Source organism: Mytilus trossulus, chromosome 1, assembly GCF_036588685.1.
Source record: "Mytilus trossulus isolate FHL-02 chromosome 1, PNRI_Mtr1.1.1.hap1, whole genome shotgun sequence".
NCBI classification, from domain to species: domain Eukaryota; kingdom Metazoa; phylum Mollusca; class Bivalvia; order Mytilida; family Mytilidae; genus Mytilus; species Mytilus trossulus.
In genome coordinates this window covers 7,013,344-7,028,200 of record NC_086373.1, presented here as the reverse complement: position 1 = coordinate 7,028,200, position 14,857 = coordinate 7,013,344, and the positions used below count along the sequence as shown (strand labels likewise).

General features: G+C 34.7%; 2 protein-coding genes across 2 annotated transcripts; one reads left to right on the top strand and one right to left on the bottom strand.

The window, feature by feature from the left end:
* The first annotated feature begins 1,950 nt into the window (after positions 1-1,950).
* LOC134713755 (actin-5-like) lies at positions 1,951-7,967 on the top strand. Its single transcript, XM_063575046.1, has 2 exons — positions 1,951-2,170; positions 6,908-7,967. The coding sequence occupies exons 1-2, from the start codon at positions 2,045-2,047 to the stop codon at positions 7,910-7,912; spliced, it is 1,131 nt and encodes a 376-aa protein (XP_063431116.1). The 5' UTR covers positions 1,951-2,044; the 3' UTR covers positions 7,913-7,967.
* Positions 7,968-11,831: 3,864 nt separating this feature from the next.
* LOC134713714 (actin, non-muscle 6.2-like) lies at positions 11,832-14,396 on the bottom strand. The gene is made up of 2 exons (XM_063575007.1): positions 14,126-14,396; positions 11,832-13,001 (listed from the first exon to the last, which is right to left on the bottom strand). The coding sequence occupies exons 1-2, from the start codon at positions 14,249-14,251 to the stop codon at positions 11,997-11,999; spliced, it is 1,131 nt and encodes a 376-aa protein (XP_063431077.1). The 5' UTR covers positions 14,252-14,396; the 3' UTR covers positions 11,832-11,996.
* Between the last annotated feature and the right edge of the window lie 461 nt (positions 14,397-14,857).

Here is a 14,857-nt window from a genome sequence, read left to right as displayed (position 1 = left end):
TAGTATGACATTGTTATTTTCTATATATCAATACAAACAAACGACATATTTTTCTTTATTCTTTAAAGAAAATCTTGAACGGCGGATTGGGTGGGGAGGTTTCCTAATGCTGGAAGAACGTATAAATTTATGTTTTTAAACGACTTAAATTCACGGTGCAATTGTTTTAAAAATAATAATTTCGTGTGGCCTTATCAATAAGTTGATTTTTTATCTTTCACAATCAATTCGATGATAAATGACGCAATTTTAATGCCAATTGGAGAAAAATATTTCAGTAGTTCTAAAGCATAAATATTGAAAGAAAACTAACAAGTAATAAACAATTAAGAGTATACTTAACAGTTAGCCAAAAACAACCGAATAAAAGTATGCTAACTTCGGAAAACAAGGGGTTTCACATAATTTTTCCGACTGAAAACGTCTCCGTTACCAATATAAAAAATGGATATGGAAACTTGATAGAACGAGAAATATTCTTTGCAAAGACTTAAGACAGTAACAAGAGTTTGCAAGATAAACCAACACTGTTATAACTCAGTGGTTAATACATTTTTATAGTTTTAAATGTTTTGTATTTTTGTTACCACATTTAATATCACTTTAACTAACATTGATGCAACAACAGAAACCAAAGTGTACAGACGTAAAGAGAAGTTGTATCTTTATATTTATTAAATTAAAAAAATATTGCAACTTTTTTTAGGTGCTTACATTTAACGACCTACCAACATGTTTAACTTAATATGCCTATTCCAAGAAAGGAGCCTGTAATTCAATGGTTGTCGTCGGGTTCATGACTCTCCTGTTTGTTTTTCGTAAATTGTAATGTTATAAGTTATACAAATAAGGAGATTTGGTATGATAATTTTTTGATTGCCAATGAGACAACTATCCACCAAAGTTAAAAATAAAGTGGATGCAAACAATTATAGGCAACCGTGCGGCCTTCAACAATTAAAAAATCTCATACCGTATAGTCGACTATGAAAGGGCCCGACATGAAAAATTTGAAATAATTCAATTGAGAAAACTAACGGCCTAATTGATAACAAAATAATTTACGAAAAACAAATATATGACAGACGTGAACCAACGACAACCACTGAATTACAGGCTCCTAACTTGGGACATGCACCTTAATGTTGTGGCGGGGTGAAACATGTTTGTGAGCGCTCAACCCTCCCAAAACCTGTGACAGTGGTGTAATAGCACGACATAAGAACAACATATAGAAATCAGTTGAAAAAGGCTTAACTCGTCACATAAGTTCGACACAAACAAAAACAAAACAAAAACATGCATGGACGTGGCTGCGTATATATCCATCCCTAATCCATCACAACAAAAAACACACGAAGTACTGATCTGAAAGTACATGTACTCACAGTTACTAAAAGCTAGTTCAAAGCCAATAACAGCTAATAAAAATCATGTATCTAAGTGTTTCTAAGACTAGAATAGCATTCAGTACATATCCAACATCCAATGGGTTTAGTGTAAAGATGCCATTTACAGTCTGAGAAAAAGATGACCTTGTGCAAGATCAAGATATAGGTGTCGACTGATTGGTGTACCGTGAAAGTAGATATGTATAATATTTAGTATAGTTCTAATTTTTTTTAAAAAGCCGATACATACACGAGCATACCGAACACGTTGGAATATATAAACACCCGTTAAGATGGTGCCAGATGAGAGGAACATCCTCGTTTTTTTAAAGAGGAAAATTAACAATAGTGAAAGAAAAATCCTCCCTTTTGTCTTCAATGTTTGTGTAGGGTTTGATTTTGATACTTATATTGGTCTATTCATTGTTTGTTAACACACCGTTATCTGGTAATCCAAACTTTCAAATATATCTTATATGTGTATTTCTAAATAAGTGCGTAAGTTTATCTATTTTTATTTCCGACAACGGATATTTATCAAGTTTTGAGCGGAAACTACGTGAAAAAATGTAAATTTAGTTATACCAAAGTCCTTCTTTTTCTAGAAAGCTGCTTGACATTTTTTTTAGATAGAGTAAATATAAATTTATACCATGTCAGAGGAAGATGTAGCAGCGTTAGTTATTGACAATGGATCTGGAATGTGTAAAGCTGGAATTGCAGGGGATGATGCTCCAAGAGCTGTATTTCCATCCATTGTTGGCAGACCCAGACATCAGGTATGCATTACTATTTTTTTTCTAATAAGAAGGGTCTTTCAAATGCATATATAAGGCATTTACGTCTCCCTTTAATCATCTACAATTTTGTTTTCTGTTAATATTTGATAAACAGTTAGTTAGTTACCAGCAGTCACGTTTACTCAATGTGTATCTAAAGAGAAAAAGAAATTGACAGGAAACATATTTTTCGTATTTGGTTTCAACTTATTCAGTAGTTTTTATAAATATATTTCTATATATTTTTCGTACGAGAATAATAAAAGCCTCACAATTAGCGGTCATAATTCACGAAACCATTCAATCGGTTTAGCGGTACTAAAAATATATATTTCTTAACATTTCAAATATACTCCAATGAAAGATAAATTCCTAACCTCATTCCTTTCCAAATATGTTTTCCCTTAGTCAAGTAGAAAGTATCGAACGTATATACAATCGTTACACTCCATTTTATTCAAATTATGCAATCGTCAACAATTTATGTCATTATTGCCAAGTACACATCAAATTATTACCATCATTATTAATTCTGTCAATGTTGCTACAATCCAAATTATGCCATCATTATTAATTCTGTCAATGTTGCTACAATCCAAATTATGCCATCATTATTAATTCTGTCAATGTTGCTACAATCCAAATTATGCCATCGTCAACAATTCTGTCATAATTGCTCCAAATCAGATTATGCCATCGTCAACAATTCGGTCATTATTGCTCCACATCAGATTATGCCATCGTCAACAATTCTGTCGTTGTGGCAACACATTCAATTATGCCATCGTCAACAATTCTGTCGTTGTGGCAACACATTCAATTATGCCATCGTCAACAATTCGGTCATTATTGCTCCACATCAGATTATGCCATCGTCAACAATTCTGTCGTTGTGGCAACACATTCAATTATGCCATCGTCAACAATTCTGTCGTTGTGGCAACACATTCAATTATGCCATCGTCAACAATTCGGTCATTATTGCTCCACATCAGATTATGCCATCGTCAACAATTCTGTCATTGTGGCTACACAATCAATTATGCCAGCCTCAACAATTCTGTCATTATTACTTCACATCAAATTATTCCATCGCCAACAATTATGTCATTATTACTACACATTCAAGTATGCCATCGTCAACAACTCTGTCATTATTGCTTCACATCAAATTATACCATCGTCAACAGTTCTGTCATTATTGCTTCACATCAAATTATACCATCGTCAACAGTTCTGTCATTATTGCTTCACATCAAATCATGCCATCGTCAACAATTCTGTCGTTATTGCTCCACATCAAATTATGCCATTGTCGAAAATGCTGTCATTATTGCTACACATTAGCATAATGATTATGCCATCGTCAAAATCTCTGTCATTATTGCTCTACACATAATTATGCCATCGCCAACAATTCATTCATTATTGCGCCACATCAAGTTATGCCATCGTCGACATTTCTGTAATTATTGCTACACATTAGATTCTGCCATCGTCAGCAATTCTGTCATTTTTGCTCCGTATCAAATTATGCCATCGTCAACAATTTTGTCATTATTACTCCAAATCAACTTATGCCATTGTCAACAATTAAGTCATTATTGCTCCACATCAAATTATGCCATCGTCAAAACTTCAGTCATAATTGCTCTCCACCTAATTATGCCATCCTCAACAGTTCATTCATTATTGCTCCACATCAAATTATGCCATCGTTAACAATTCTGTCATTTATTATTGCTTTTTTTTTTATCGTGAAAATCTTTTTTGTAACTCATATTATGTAGACCGTTAACCAACAACACAGCAAACTTGATTTGGAAAAGATAATCTCTTTTATAACTTTTGTAGAATATTAAATTCATGAAGAATTTCAGCATCTGTTCGAATGATAATATATTTCTAAAGAAGCTTTTAATACCTCGGCCATATTGTAGGGGGCTTTTATTATTACCCTTGTCCTACCCGTGCCCATCCCCTACGTCCCCAAAATTGGTTTCCGTTCTCTAACTCAAGTTTGCCTAAACCAAATGTTATAAAACTTATACACGGTGCTTTATCTTTATTACCACAAAATATAGCTCAAGTAAGAAATTAGGTGGCATCACTTTTATCGTCATGAGTTATGATGCTTTATAAAAAAAAAATCTAAATTTTTCGTTTTCGTTCTCTAAGTTTAGTTTGCCTCAACCAAATGTAAAGCCTCGGTCACACCTTATCGGATAAGACGAACGGACGACTAACGGACGAAAATAAAAGTTGTCCGTTGACAAAATTGTTGTCCGTTGGGCGTTTGTTGAAGTATTGACCAACTAAAACGGACGCCTAACGAATGCATAACGGACTTGCAACGAATATACAACGGACGTGAAACGGAGACGTAACGGACAGAACGGATGTCGAACGTACATCCAACGGACGAATACCGCATAAAACGGACACCTAACAGAAGCGTACCGGATAAAACGGATAAACAAGATATACGAAAAAATTAAAGGCGACAATAATAAAACATGTAAATCGCATTAATATTGAAAATGTTCTAAGTAAGTAAGTAAGTAAATTTTATTTCGATTCGGCATGTAATAACAGGCAAAACATGAGCTCTGGAGAGCTTTTTAACCCAGTATCACATAAAAATTCATGCAAATACTACCAAAAAAAACTGAAAAAAACATGCAATATAATGAAAGCAAATCGATTTGATTTGAGAGCCTCATGAGTCAAAGTTCTGTTTAACTGGTTTTGGTTTGTTCTTCAAAATGCCGCCAAAGGGCAGTGTCTGACCTGAATAAGTTTAACAGCTGTTTGATTGTGAAGATATGCACTTACTCTAAGATCGATTAAAAATAATAAGAATTCATGAACCTTGAGAAATCTTATTGGCATTTCTGACGAGAAATTTTCAATTGGCATTTATCCGTTTCAGATCCGTTCATCGTCCGTTTTGTCCGTTATACGTCCGGTAGAAGTCCGTTTCACATTCATTTAACATCCGTTTTATCCGTTAGACGTTCGTTAGTAGTCTGTTGGTGAAATTATCTGCCAGACCTCCAACGGATGTATAACGTACACATAACGGATACAAAACGGAAACGAAACGGACGAGTACCGTACAAAACGGACGCCTAACGGACGTTTTATCCGTTCGAGCTATCCGGTAAAGTGTGACCGAGGCTAAATGAAACTTATTCACAATTAAAAATCAATTCTTCAGAGAACAATTGAAGTTCCCACCTCGATAATAAGAATTAAATTTTAAAAAAGATGTTAGAAAAGGTCACTCCTTGTTGATGTAATTTGGTACCTCAAACTAATATAAAAAAATAAGATTAATAGGTATATGTAGAAGACTTAATTGTTTTATAATGAACAAGAAAGAATTTAAAGCAAAGGTCAAAATCTGAAACGTCAAGTTGGCCTTGACCTCAATTTCAAGGTCATAGGTCAGTGATCTCAAATCAAAAGACTCCAGGTCAATCACTTGTATGGTTGTGGAGAAATACCGATTTCAAATACAAAAGAAAACTCCTATAAGGGTTGACCAAAACACTTAGACTTAAAAGGGTTGAAGTTGTCCCTTATTGAAAACAGTAATTTGGCAAACACATCATAGCATTAACTGTTACAGTTTCTTTTGAATATAGATTACAAGCAAAATCAAAAATTAAGAATATGACCTTGACCTTCAACCTTGACCTCAAATTCAAGGTCATAGGTCAGTGAACTCAAATCGGAAGGCCCGAGGTCAATCACTTGTATGGTTGTGGAGAAATAATGATTTCAAATACATAAGAAGAGAAAACTCCTATAAGGGTAAACCAAAACATTTCGACTTATTGTAAATAGTAATTTGGCAAACACATCATACCATTAACTGTAACAGTTTCTTTTGAATAACGATAACAAGCAATATTCAAAATTTATAACATGACCTTGGCCTCTGACCTTGACCTCAGTTTCCTTCAAATGGACCAAGGACTTCATATCAAAAGACTGTAGGCCTCTACGACTTATACCGTATGAATTTATCCAACTTATCGTCTATCTTAAATTTTCAAAGGGAAGCAACTCCCATAAGATGTCTTCCAAACACTCCAGTCAAATAAAACAAATCATTCTTAGGAGTAGACAAACAATTTGGTGCAAACAGTTTGTAAAAATCTTTTACGGTTTTAGAGATATAGCGATAACAAGAAAAAAGGGACGCAGGGAGATAACTCATATACGAATACGTGTTCTGTCACACAGGGTGAGTTTTGAAACCCCCATTACTGTACAACATCATTTGCCAAACATCCATTCGATATGTTGTAAAACAAAAAAGCATCTCAGACGGCAGAAAAAAAAAGAAAAAAAAATAATAATGAGAAGAAAAACAAAAGGTCTTTCCACGAAAAGTGGAAAGACCTTATAATTAATACCGCTAAACACATTTCAAGTTCGAAATTGGGTGACGACACTTTATTAACCAGTTCTTGAGAAATGTTCCTTTAAAAATGGAAAATTGACAAATCTGTTTCCGTTTCTCCAAAATTAGTTTTCCTTTACCAAAAGTTATGAAGCTTGTGCTCATAATCACAAAACGGTTTGAACTATGTTTGTAGGGATATCGGAATGAAGTTTTGATTTTTTTTCAGTTTATCAACAACCATATTGAAAACCATGCCATCAAAAAGAGGATGAATTTTAAAGTAGCTCTTCAATAATAACACACACCTATTTATATTACAGGGTGTGATGGTTGGAATGGGACAGAAAGACAGCTACGTTGGTGATGAAGCACAAAGCAAAAGAGGAATCCTTACTTTAAAGTATCCAATCGATCATGGAATTGTCACAAACTGGGACGATATGGAGAAAATCTGGCACCACACTTTCTTCAATGAACTCCGGATAGCACCAGAAGAACATCCAATTTTACTGACGGAAGCGCCACTTAATCCTAAAGCAAACAGAGAAAAGATGACACAGATTATGTTCGAAACCTTTGATTCTCCAGCTATGTACGTTGCTATTCAGGCCGTATTATCTTTATATGCTTCTGGTCGTACAACTGGTATTGTGTTGGACTCTGGTGATGGTGTTACCCATACCGTACCCATCTATGAAGGTTATGCCCTTCCTCATGCTATCATGAGATTGGATCTCGCCGGACGGGATCTCACAGACTATCTTATGAAAATTCTCACAGAACGAGGATATTCATTCACAACCACAGCCGAGAGAGAAATCGTCAGAGATATTAAAGAAAAACTTTGCTTTGTTACTTATGATTTTGAACAGGAAATGCAAACAGCTGCGACTACCTCCTCTTTGGAAAAATGCTATGAACTTCCGGATGGACAAATAGTTACTGTCGGTAATGAGCGCTTCCGGTGTCCAGAGGTATTGTTCCAACCTTCTTTTCTTGGAATGGAAAGCGCAGGTATCCATAACACAACATACAACAGCATTATGAAATGCGATGTCGATATCCGGAAAGACCTTCATGCAAATGTCGTTCTCTCCGGTGGATCATCAATGTTTCCAGGGATTTCTGATCGTGTGAAAAAGGAAATTAATTTATTGGCACCACAAACTATGAGAATTAAAGTAGTCGCTCCACCCGAACGAAAGTACTCTGTCTGGATTGGAGGGTCAATTTTAGCATCACTGTCCACGTTTCAACAAATGTGGATCAGTAAAGAAGAATACGACGAGTCTGGTCCTTGTATTGTACACAGAAAATGTTTCTAAAGTGATAAAAATTTTCTTGTTTTTGTTATGATATTAAAAAAAAGTTGTAAGCATGGTTTTTTGTCTAGTAATAGTAGATTTGTGAAACTCTTAAAAGAGGGGATTATTGGAATAAGTCAAACATTTGCATTATTGACACACTCAAAACACATTTACAAATAACCGAATCTGGTCATATTTTTAATGGTGCAAACAATAAATGCAGACTCACTTTCATCATTGGATTTGCATTATAGCTCTTTTAACAAATTATCTATCAACAGAAAAAAATCTCCTAGTATGAGAAAAGTTCCAATAGTTAAAAGTGGACTATTTTTATAAGAATTGTGCATGCAAAATATGTATTAGACCATTCGAGCATATCAATGATGGCAATTCTAGAACAAATGTCGTACGCACGGAAATCTGTATCTTACGTTTTAACCTTCTACTAAAAAATGTCATACGCACGGAAATCTGTATCTTACGTTTTAACCTTCTACTAAAAAATGTCGTACGCACGGAAATCTGTATCTTACGTTTTAACCTTCTACTAAAAAATGTCGTACGCACGGAAATCTGTATCTTACGTTTTAACCTTCTACTAAAAAATGTCGTACGCACGGAAATCTGTATCTTACGTTTTAACCTTCTACTAAAAAATGTCGTACGCACGGAAATCTGTATCTTACGTTTTAACCTTCTACTAAAAAATGTCGTACGCACGGAAATCTGTATCTTACATTTTAACCTTCTACTAAAAAATGTCGTACACATGGAAACCTGTCTCATACGACATTAAGGAAATTAATTAAAATAATTTACTCGAACGTTTGATGTATACACCCTATCATAATAACACTGTAGGCCATGCATGTTTGAAATAGAGGAGATATGGTGTGACTACAAATGAAACACCATGCAACAAAGTTCCAACGACGTTTTGTTTTTTAATAATTAAAGAAATCAATGATAATACCAACAAAAAACATATATTTTAAAAGATCTTACTACGATGTGAGAAAATGTTTGCTTTATGAACAAGTTGAATCAACTGATCAGTAAGTCGAAATGGATCGTATTTAAATGTGAGGGCTTTATTAACAACATTACGATCAAATCCAAGATGTTATATAGAAGGTTTTATGAGAAATCTTCAGGTAAAGCCAAACTTGAAAACCAAATATTTTTATTTACCTATATTGCGTATGTGTTAAGTGTCAATCTGACGAGTCGAGCCATTTCCAATTGGTTTTGACAATTTGTTCTCATGTTTTTTTGTTACACCATTGTCCCAGGTTAAGGAAAGGTTAAGCGCTGTAATCCCGCCTAATTCGTTCTGGGCATGCATCAGTCCAGGATATACTGTGATATGAATTTAGTTACAAAAGGTACACGTCGAGGCAATTATGCAACTGGAAGACCACCGACACGGTTTTCTGTTTTGTTTTGTTTGAGTTTTTTACTTTGGCATTGAGCAAACAAGAACAATTAATCTTCCTGGCAAAGGGAAATAAATCTAAATTTTATATTAAATGACAACATTAAATTTATACAAGATTTATATGCAGTTCCAAATTCCAACATGGTACATATGAAGGGGGATCAATTATTACTTCAATCGTTTTAGTACAGTTTAAAAGGTTCTCCTGTTAATCCAGCTTTGAACAGTCCAGATCCACTGTCCAACACTAAAGCATTACTAAAATTGAGAAAGGAAATGGTGAATGTGTAAAAGCGACAACAACCCGACCATAGAACAGACAACAGCCGAAGGCCAGCAATGGGTCTTCAATGTAGCGAGAATTCCCGCACCCGTAGGTGTCCTTCAGCTGGCCCCTAAAACATGTATATTAGTACAGTGATAATGGATGTCATACTTAAACTAGTTTTTTTTTCGAAACTCCTTAGGATACTAGTAGTCCAAATGGAGAGACACAGTTTTATGTTAGATACAACAGGATTATATGTCAACTTAACAACAAATGGCCACACATAGAGCTCGACAGTATCCAAATCCCATTGACCTTGTACCATTTAGTTATCCGCTTCCAATTGTATAACAGTTTTAAGATACTTATGACATCCTTCTATAAACCATATTAATGTCATTTTCCTTAAATAAAATTGAGAATGGAAATGGGGAATATATCAAAGAGACAACAACCCGACCATAGAAAAAACAACAGCAGAAGGTCACCAACAGGTCTTCAATGTAACGAGAAATTCCCGCACCCGGAGGCGTCCTTCAGCTGGCCCCTAAACAAATATATACTAGTTCACTGATAATGAACGCCATACTAATTTCCAAATTGTATGTACACAAGAAATTAAAATTAAAATAATACAGGACTAACAAAGACCTTCCTTAAAGTTGTTTTAATCTAGCTGCAAGTGATATGTTCGTTTTGAACTTTATTGCACTTGAAGAAAACGATTTGTTTTTTAATTGAAATTGGCTTTGAAATAGTTTTTATAAACTACAAGTACTCGTAAACGGTGCTTTATGTTTGTTATATGTTTCCAACTCGTACCAAACTTTTCAGTTCAGCCAATTGCAACTGAGTTTTAATTTGTTTAATGTTGTGCTGTTACACCACTGTCCTATTGTATGGAGAGGGTTGAGCACCATTAAGTCCGCAACATTCTTTATGTCTTCCATTGTCTGTCGTTTCTGGGTGTTGGTTTTTTTATAAATTATTATGTTATAAATAATGAAATTAGTTTTGGTTGTTGCCAATGATATGGAATGGGGTTTTATCATTGTTGTAGGCCGTACGTTGGCACATGATTGCTTACATCCACATCATTTTAACTCTGATGGATATTTAATGAATGGCTATTATCTATTTTGAATTTATTGAACCATAAAACTAATTTTTGACTCTTCACATTGAATAATCCGCAAAGCGGATTATGTAAAATGTGAGGAGTCAAAAATTAGTTTTATGGTTCAATAAAATCAAAATAAATAATTGCCATTCATTATAAATAATTTTTCATCAAAAATAAGGCTCAAAGAACTTTTTTATATTATTTATATTTACAATAACAACATACACACTTGTTGGCGTATGAATACACAACGTCAGAGTGGGCGTGTCGCCATAAAAATTGACAACATTGAAAATAAAACTAATAATTTTAACCAATCAGAAGACAGTAAATACACCAAATTTATTTATTTGTATTTATCGCTATTTTGTGCATTTTTCCTTTGATCTTTTTTCGTGATAATTTTTCATATCATGCAACTCGCTTGAGATGGAAGACTATTGCTAGAGACTCAAGAGGCACGTGGCCTAACTAATGAAATTGATATGAAATTGACAACGTCGTCATACTTAGTAGGTAAACTAGCGATAAACAGATTATAATTGATCATCTTAACTCGATTGCTTTTTTCGCTTTCGCCGTCCGGCTCAAGCGGGAGAATCTCTCTCGCTGAGATGATAAACGATAATTTATAAATATTATTGTGTAAATACCGGTATCAGTCGCGAGTCACAATGTGAACCTTGCACATGCGATTGAGCATGCAAACGAGCAAACAAGCTTTGTTTTATGTGGAGGTGCTGATTTATTTTTATAATGTCTTTAAAAAGTTCATTTTTTCATCAGACCAATTCTATTTTCATTTTATACAGGTGTGTTGTGTAGCGTTGTTTGGTTTTCCCCCTTTATTCTTGTATTTTTAATGTTATCTTGTAAGTATTAAGGGTATATTTATGTTGGTGCGATGTTATTGCAATTTGCTGGTGTTCATGTGCTCTTTGAAATCATCATAGATGCTTTTGAGTTGCTTATTAGATTTGAGATATGAATAATTCATGTTTTGGTAGCATACTAGATTTACTATATTGGTGTTTTTGATATGAATACCAGATTTGGAAATCATTTTATAATTCTGAGCATAAGAATTCACAGTTAAAAAAAACCATTTTAAATCAACTATCTTTTTTTATTTGTGTCCTAATCATAAATACAATATTGTATAGGTACATGTAATAAAAGAACAGTCACCAATGGCCTCTTGCTTGTGTTCATGGCTCAAACTGTCTTACGATAAATGTTTTCATAATGTTATTAAACTTGAGTTATTTGTTTAGAAACATTTCCTGTGGACGATGGATGGACCGGACTCGTCATACTCTTGTTTGCTGATCCACATCTGTTGGAAGGTTGAGAGTGAAGCCAAGATGGAACCACCGATCCAGACAGAATATTTCCTTTCTGGTGGAGCAATGATCTTGACTTTCATTGTTGGTGGAGCCAAGGCAGATATTTCCTTTTGCATACGGTCAGCAATACCTGGGTACATGGTGGTACCACCAGACAACACGACATTGGAATACAAGTCTTTACGGATATCCACATCACATTTCATGATACTGTTGTATGTTGTTTCATGGATACCGGCAGTTTCCATTCCGATAAATGATGGTTGGAACATGGTCTCTGGGCATCGGAATCTTTCGTTACCAATAGTGATGACTTGTCCGTCGGGTAACTCGTAACTCTTTTCTAATGATGATGATGATGCAGCTGTTTGCATTTCTTGTTCAAAGTCTAGTGCTACATAGCACAATTTTTCTTTAATGTCTCTGACGATTTCTCTCTCGGCTGTGGTTGTGAATGAATACCCACGTTCGGTCAGAATTTTCATGAGGTAGTCTGTCAGGTCCCGTCCGGCGAGATCCAATCTCAAGATAGCGTGAGGAAGGGCATAACCTTCGTAGATTGGAACAGTGTGGGATACACCATCTCCAGAGTCCAACACAATACCAGTTGTACGACCAGAGGCATACAGGGACAATACGGCTTGGATTCCTACATACATGGCTGGGCAGTTGAAGGTTTCAAACATAATCTGTGTCATCTTTTCTCTGTTGGCTTTAGGGTTAAGTGGAGCCTCTGTCAGTAAAACAGGGTGTTCTTCTGGTGCTACACGGAGTTCATTGTAGAAAGTGTGATGCCAGATTTTCTCCATATCGTCCCAGTTTGTGACGATTCCGTGTTCAATTGGGTATTTCAAAGTAAGGATTCCTCTTTTGCTCTGGGCTTCATCACCAACGTAACTGTCTTTCTGTCCCATACCAACCATCACGCCCTGTAATATAAATAGATGTGTGTTATTATTGAATGAATTAGAAGCTGAAACTACAGACAAACGATCAAGTCAGGAGCCTGCAATTCAGTGGTTGTTTGTTCATGTGTTTTGGAATTTAAATAAGGCCGTTAGTTTTCTCATTTGAAATGTTTTACATTGTCATTTCGGGGCCTCTTATAGCTGACTATGTGGAATGGGCTTTGTTCATTGTTGAAGGCCGTACCGTGACCTATAGTTGTTTATTTCTGTGTCATTCTGGTCTCTTGTGGAGCGTTGTCTCATTAGCAGTCATACCACATCGTCTTTTTTTATACAAACTGCATATACATCAACTATGCAAAATATTTGTTAAATGCATGGCATGACGTAAGGCCAACACGGAGTAGGTAAACTGTTATGACTCAAAAGTATCTAACATTAATATGAAAGTGTCATTGAATTGATGCGTTTTAAAGCAAATGCACATAAATAATACTCCTTAAACAAAATCATTTACAAAACGGTGCAGACATTTTAAACAGGATCTTTTAATCCGAAGTTAATGTAATTAAGTCGTTCAAGGCTATTATTCCGGTCGTAGATATAATTCTTAAACTAATATTTAACTGAAGGACGATTAAATTGGTTTAAGTAAGGATAGATCATTTAAGAGCATTCGGCGGATAATAGATATTCTGAACAAATGACAAATATATCAAATTAATTGTCTCTTTTTTGTATGGCAAAAAAAATGCTTTTTTTTTTTACATAGTATGATTATTTTTTTTCATCTTGCTAAATGACACGCATAAACTATAGGTTAACACTAATTCTGCAATTTCATCTATGACGGAAGCTCAAATTTAAAAAAAAACATGATTATCTGAAATTGCAGTTTTTTTAATTACACTTATGTATTTCCTTCTTCATAGATATCGGGGACAACCTCGGAAGTATACACAAACTACATAAATCTATATCTAAATGTATAATTTCTGTAGTTCCTCATTCAAGAAAATGATTTTTTGAAGTGTTTTCTCAGTGTTTTAGCCATCAATCATAGATGTGTGTAAATAATTATTGTTAGCATATCCTTTTTAAAAAGCTGATCAAGAAAAAGTAATAAAGTGCGTCTTTTGACAAACCTGATGTCTTGGTCTTCCAACAATGGATGGAAATACAGCTCTTGGAGCATCATCTCCTGCAAATCCAGCTTTACACATTCCAGATCCATTGTCTACAACTAAAGCGGCTACGTCGTCGTCACACATTGTCCTTACAAACTAGTGGTACTACTAACAGATAGAAGAGTTAACAATCTGAATGATGAGAAATACCGGCAAACACAGTTTTATTTAGCCACAAAAGGATTAAATTGTTTTACAATACAACATATGACCATATACGGCACTCGACAGTGTCCACATCCGATTGTCCGTGCGTCATTTTGGTATCCTGTTTATTTTGTCAGCAAATGTCTTAAGATACTTATGGTATCCTTCTTTACAACAAATCCATGTCATTGTGTACACAAATCTGTTTTGTTTTACATACATTGCAAGTTACATAACTGTTTTGAACTTTTCAAGTAGAAAGATGCAAATCGGAAAAACTTGCGCATAGATTAATTTTCAAAATACAACCGAAATCGAATTGCTTGGGATCTCTACCTTTGGGATAGCAAGCGACTATAAAGTTAAACTACTTCACTTTTAAACAGATCATGAATGGATCTGGGGCTTGTTGTATTGGGGTTAGAAAACGGGTCATATAGAAGTATCTTTAAGGATATATTTTGATCTATCGATAATTTCGTACATAATAAAAAAACTTTCAATTATTTTTAACATAGATAGGCGATAGAGGAAATATAAAAT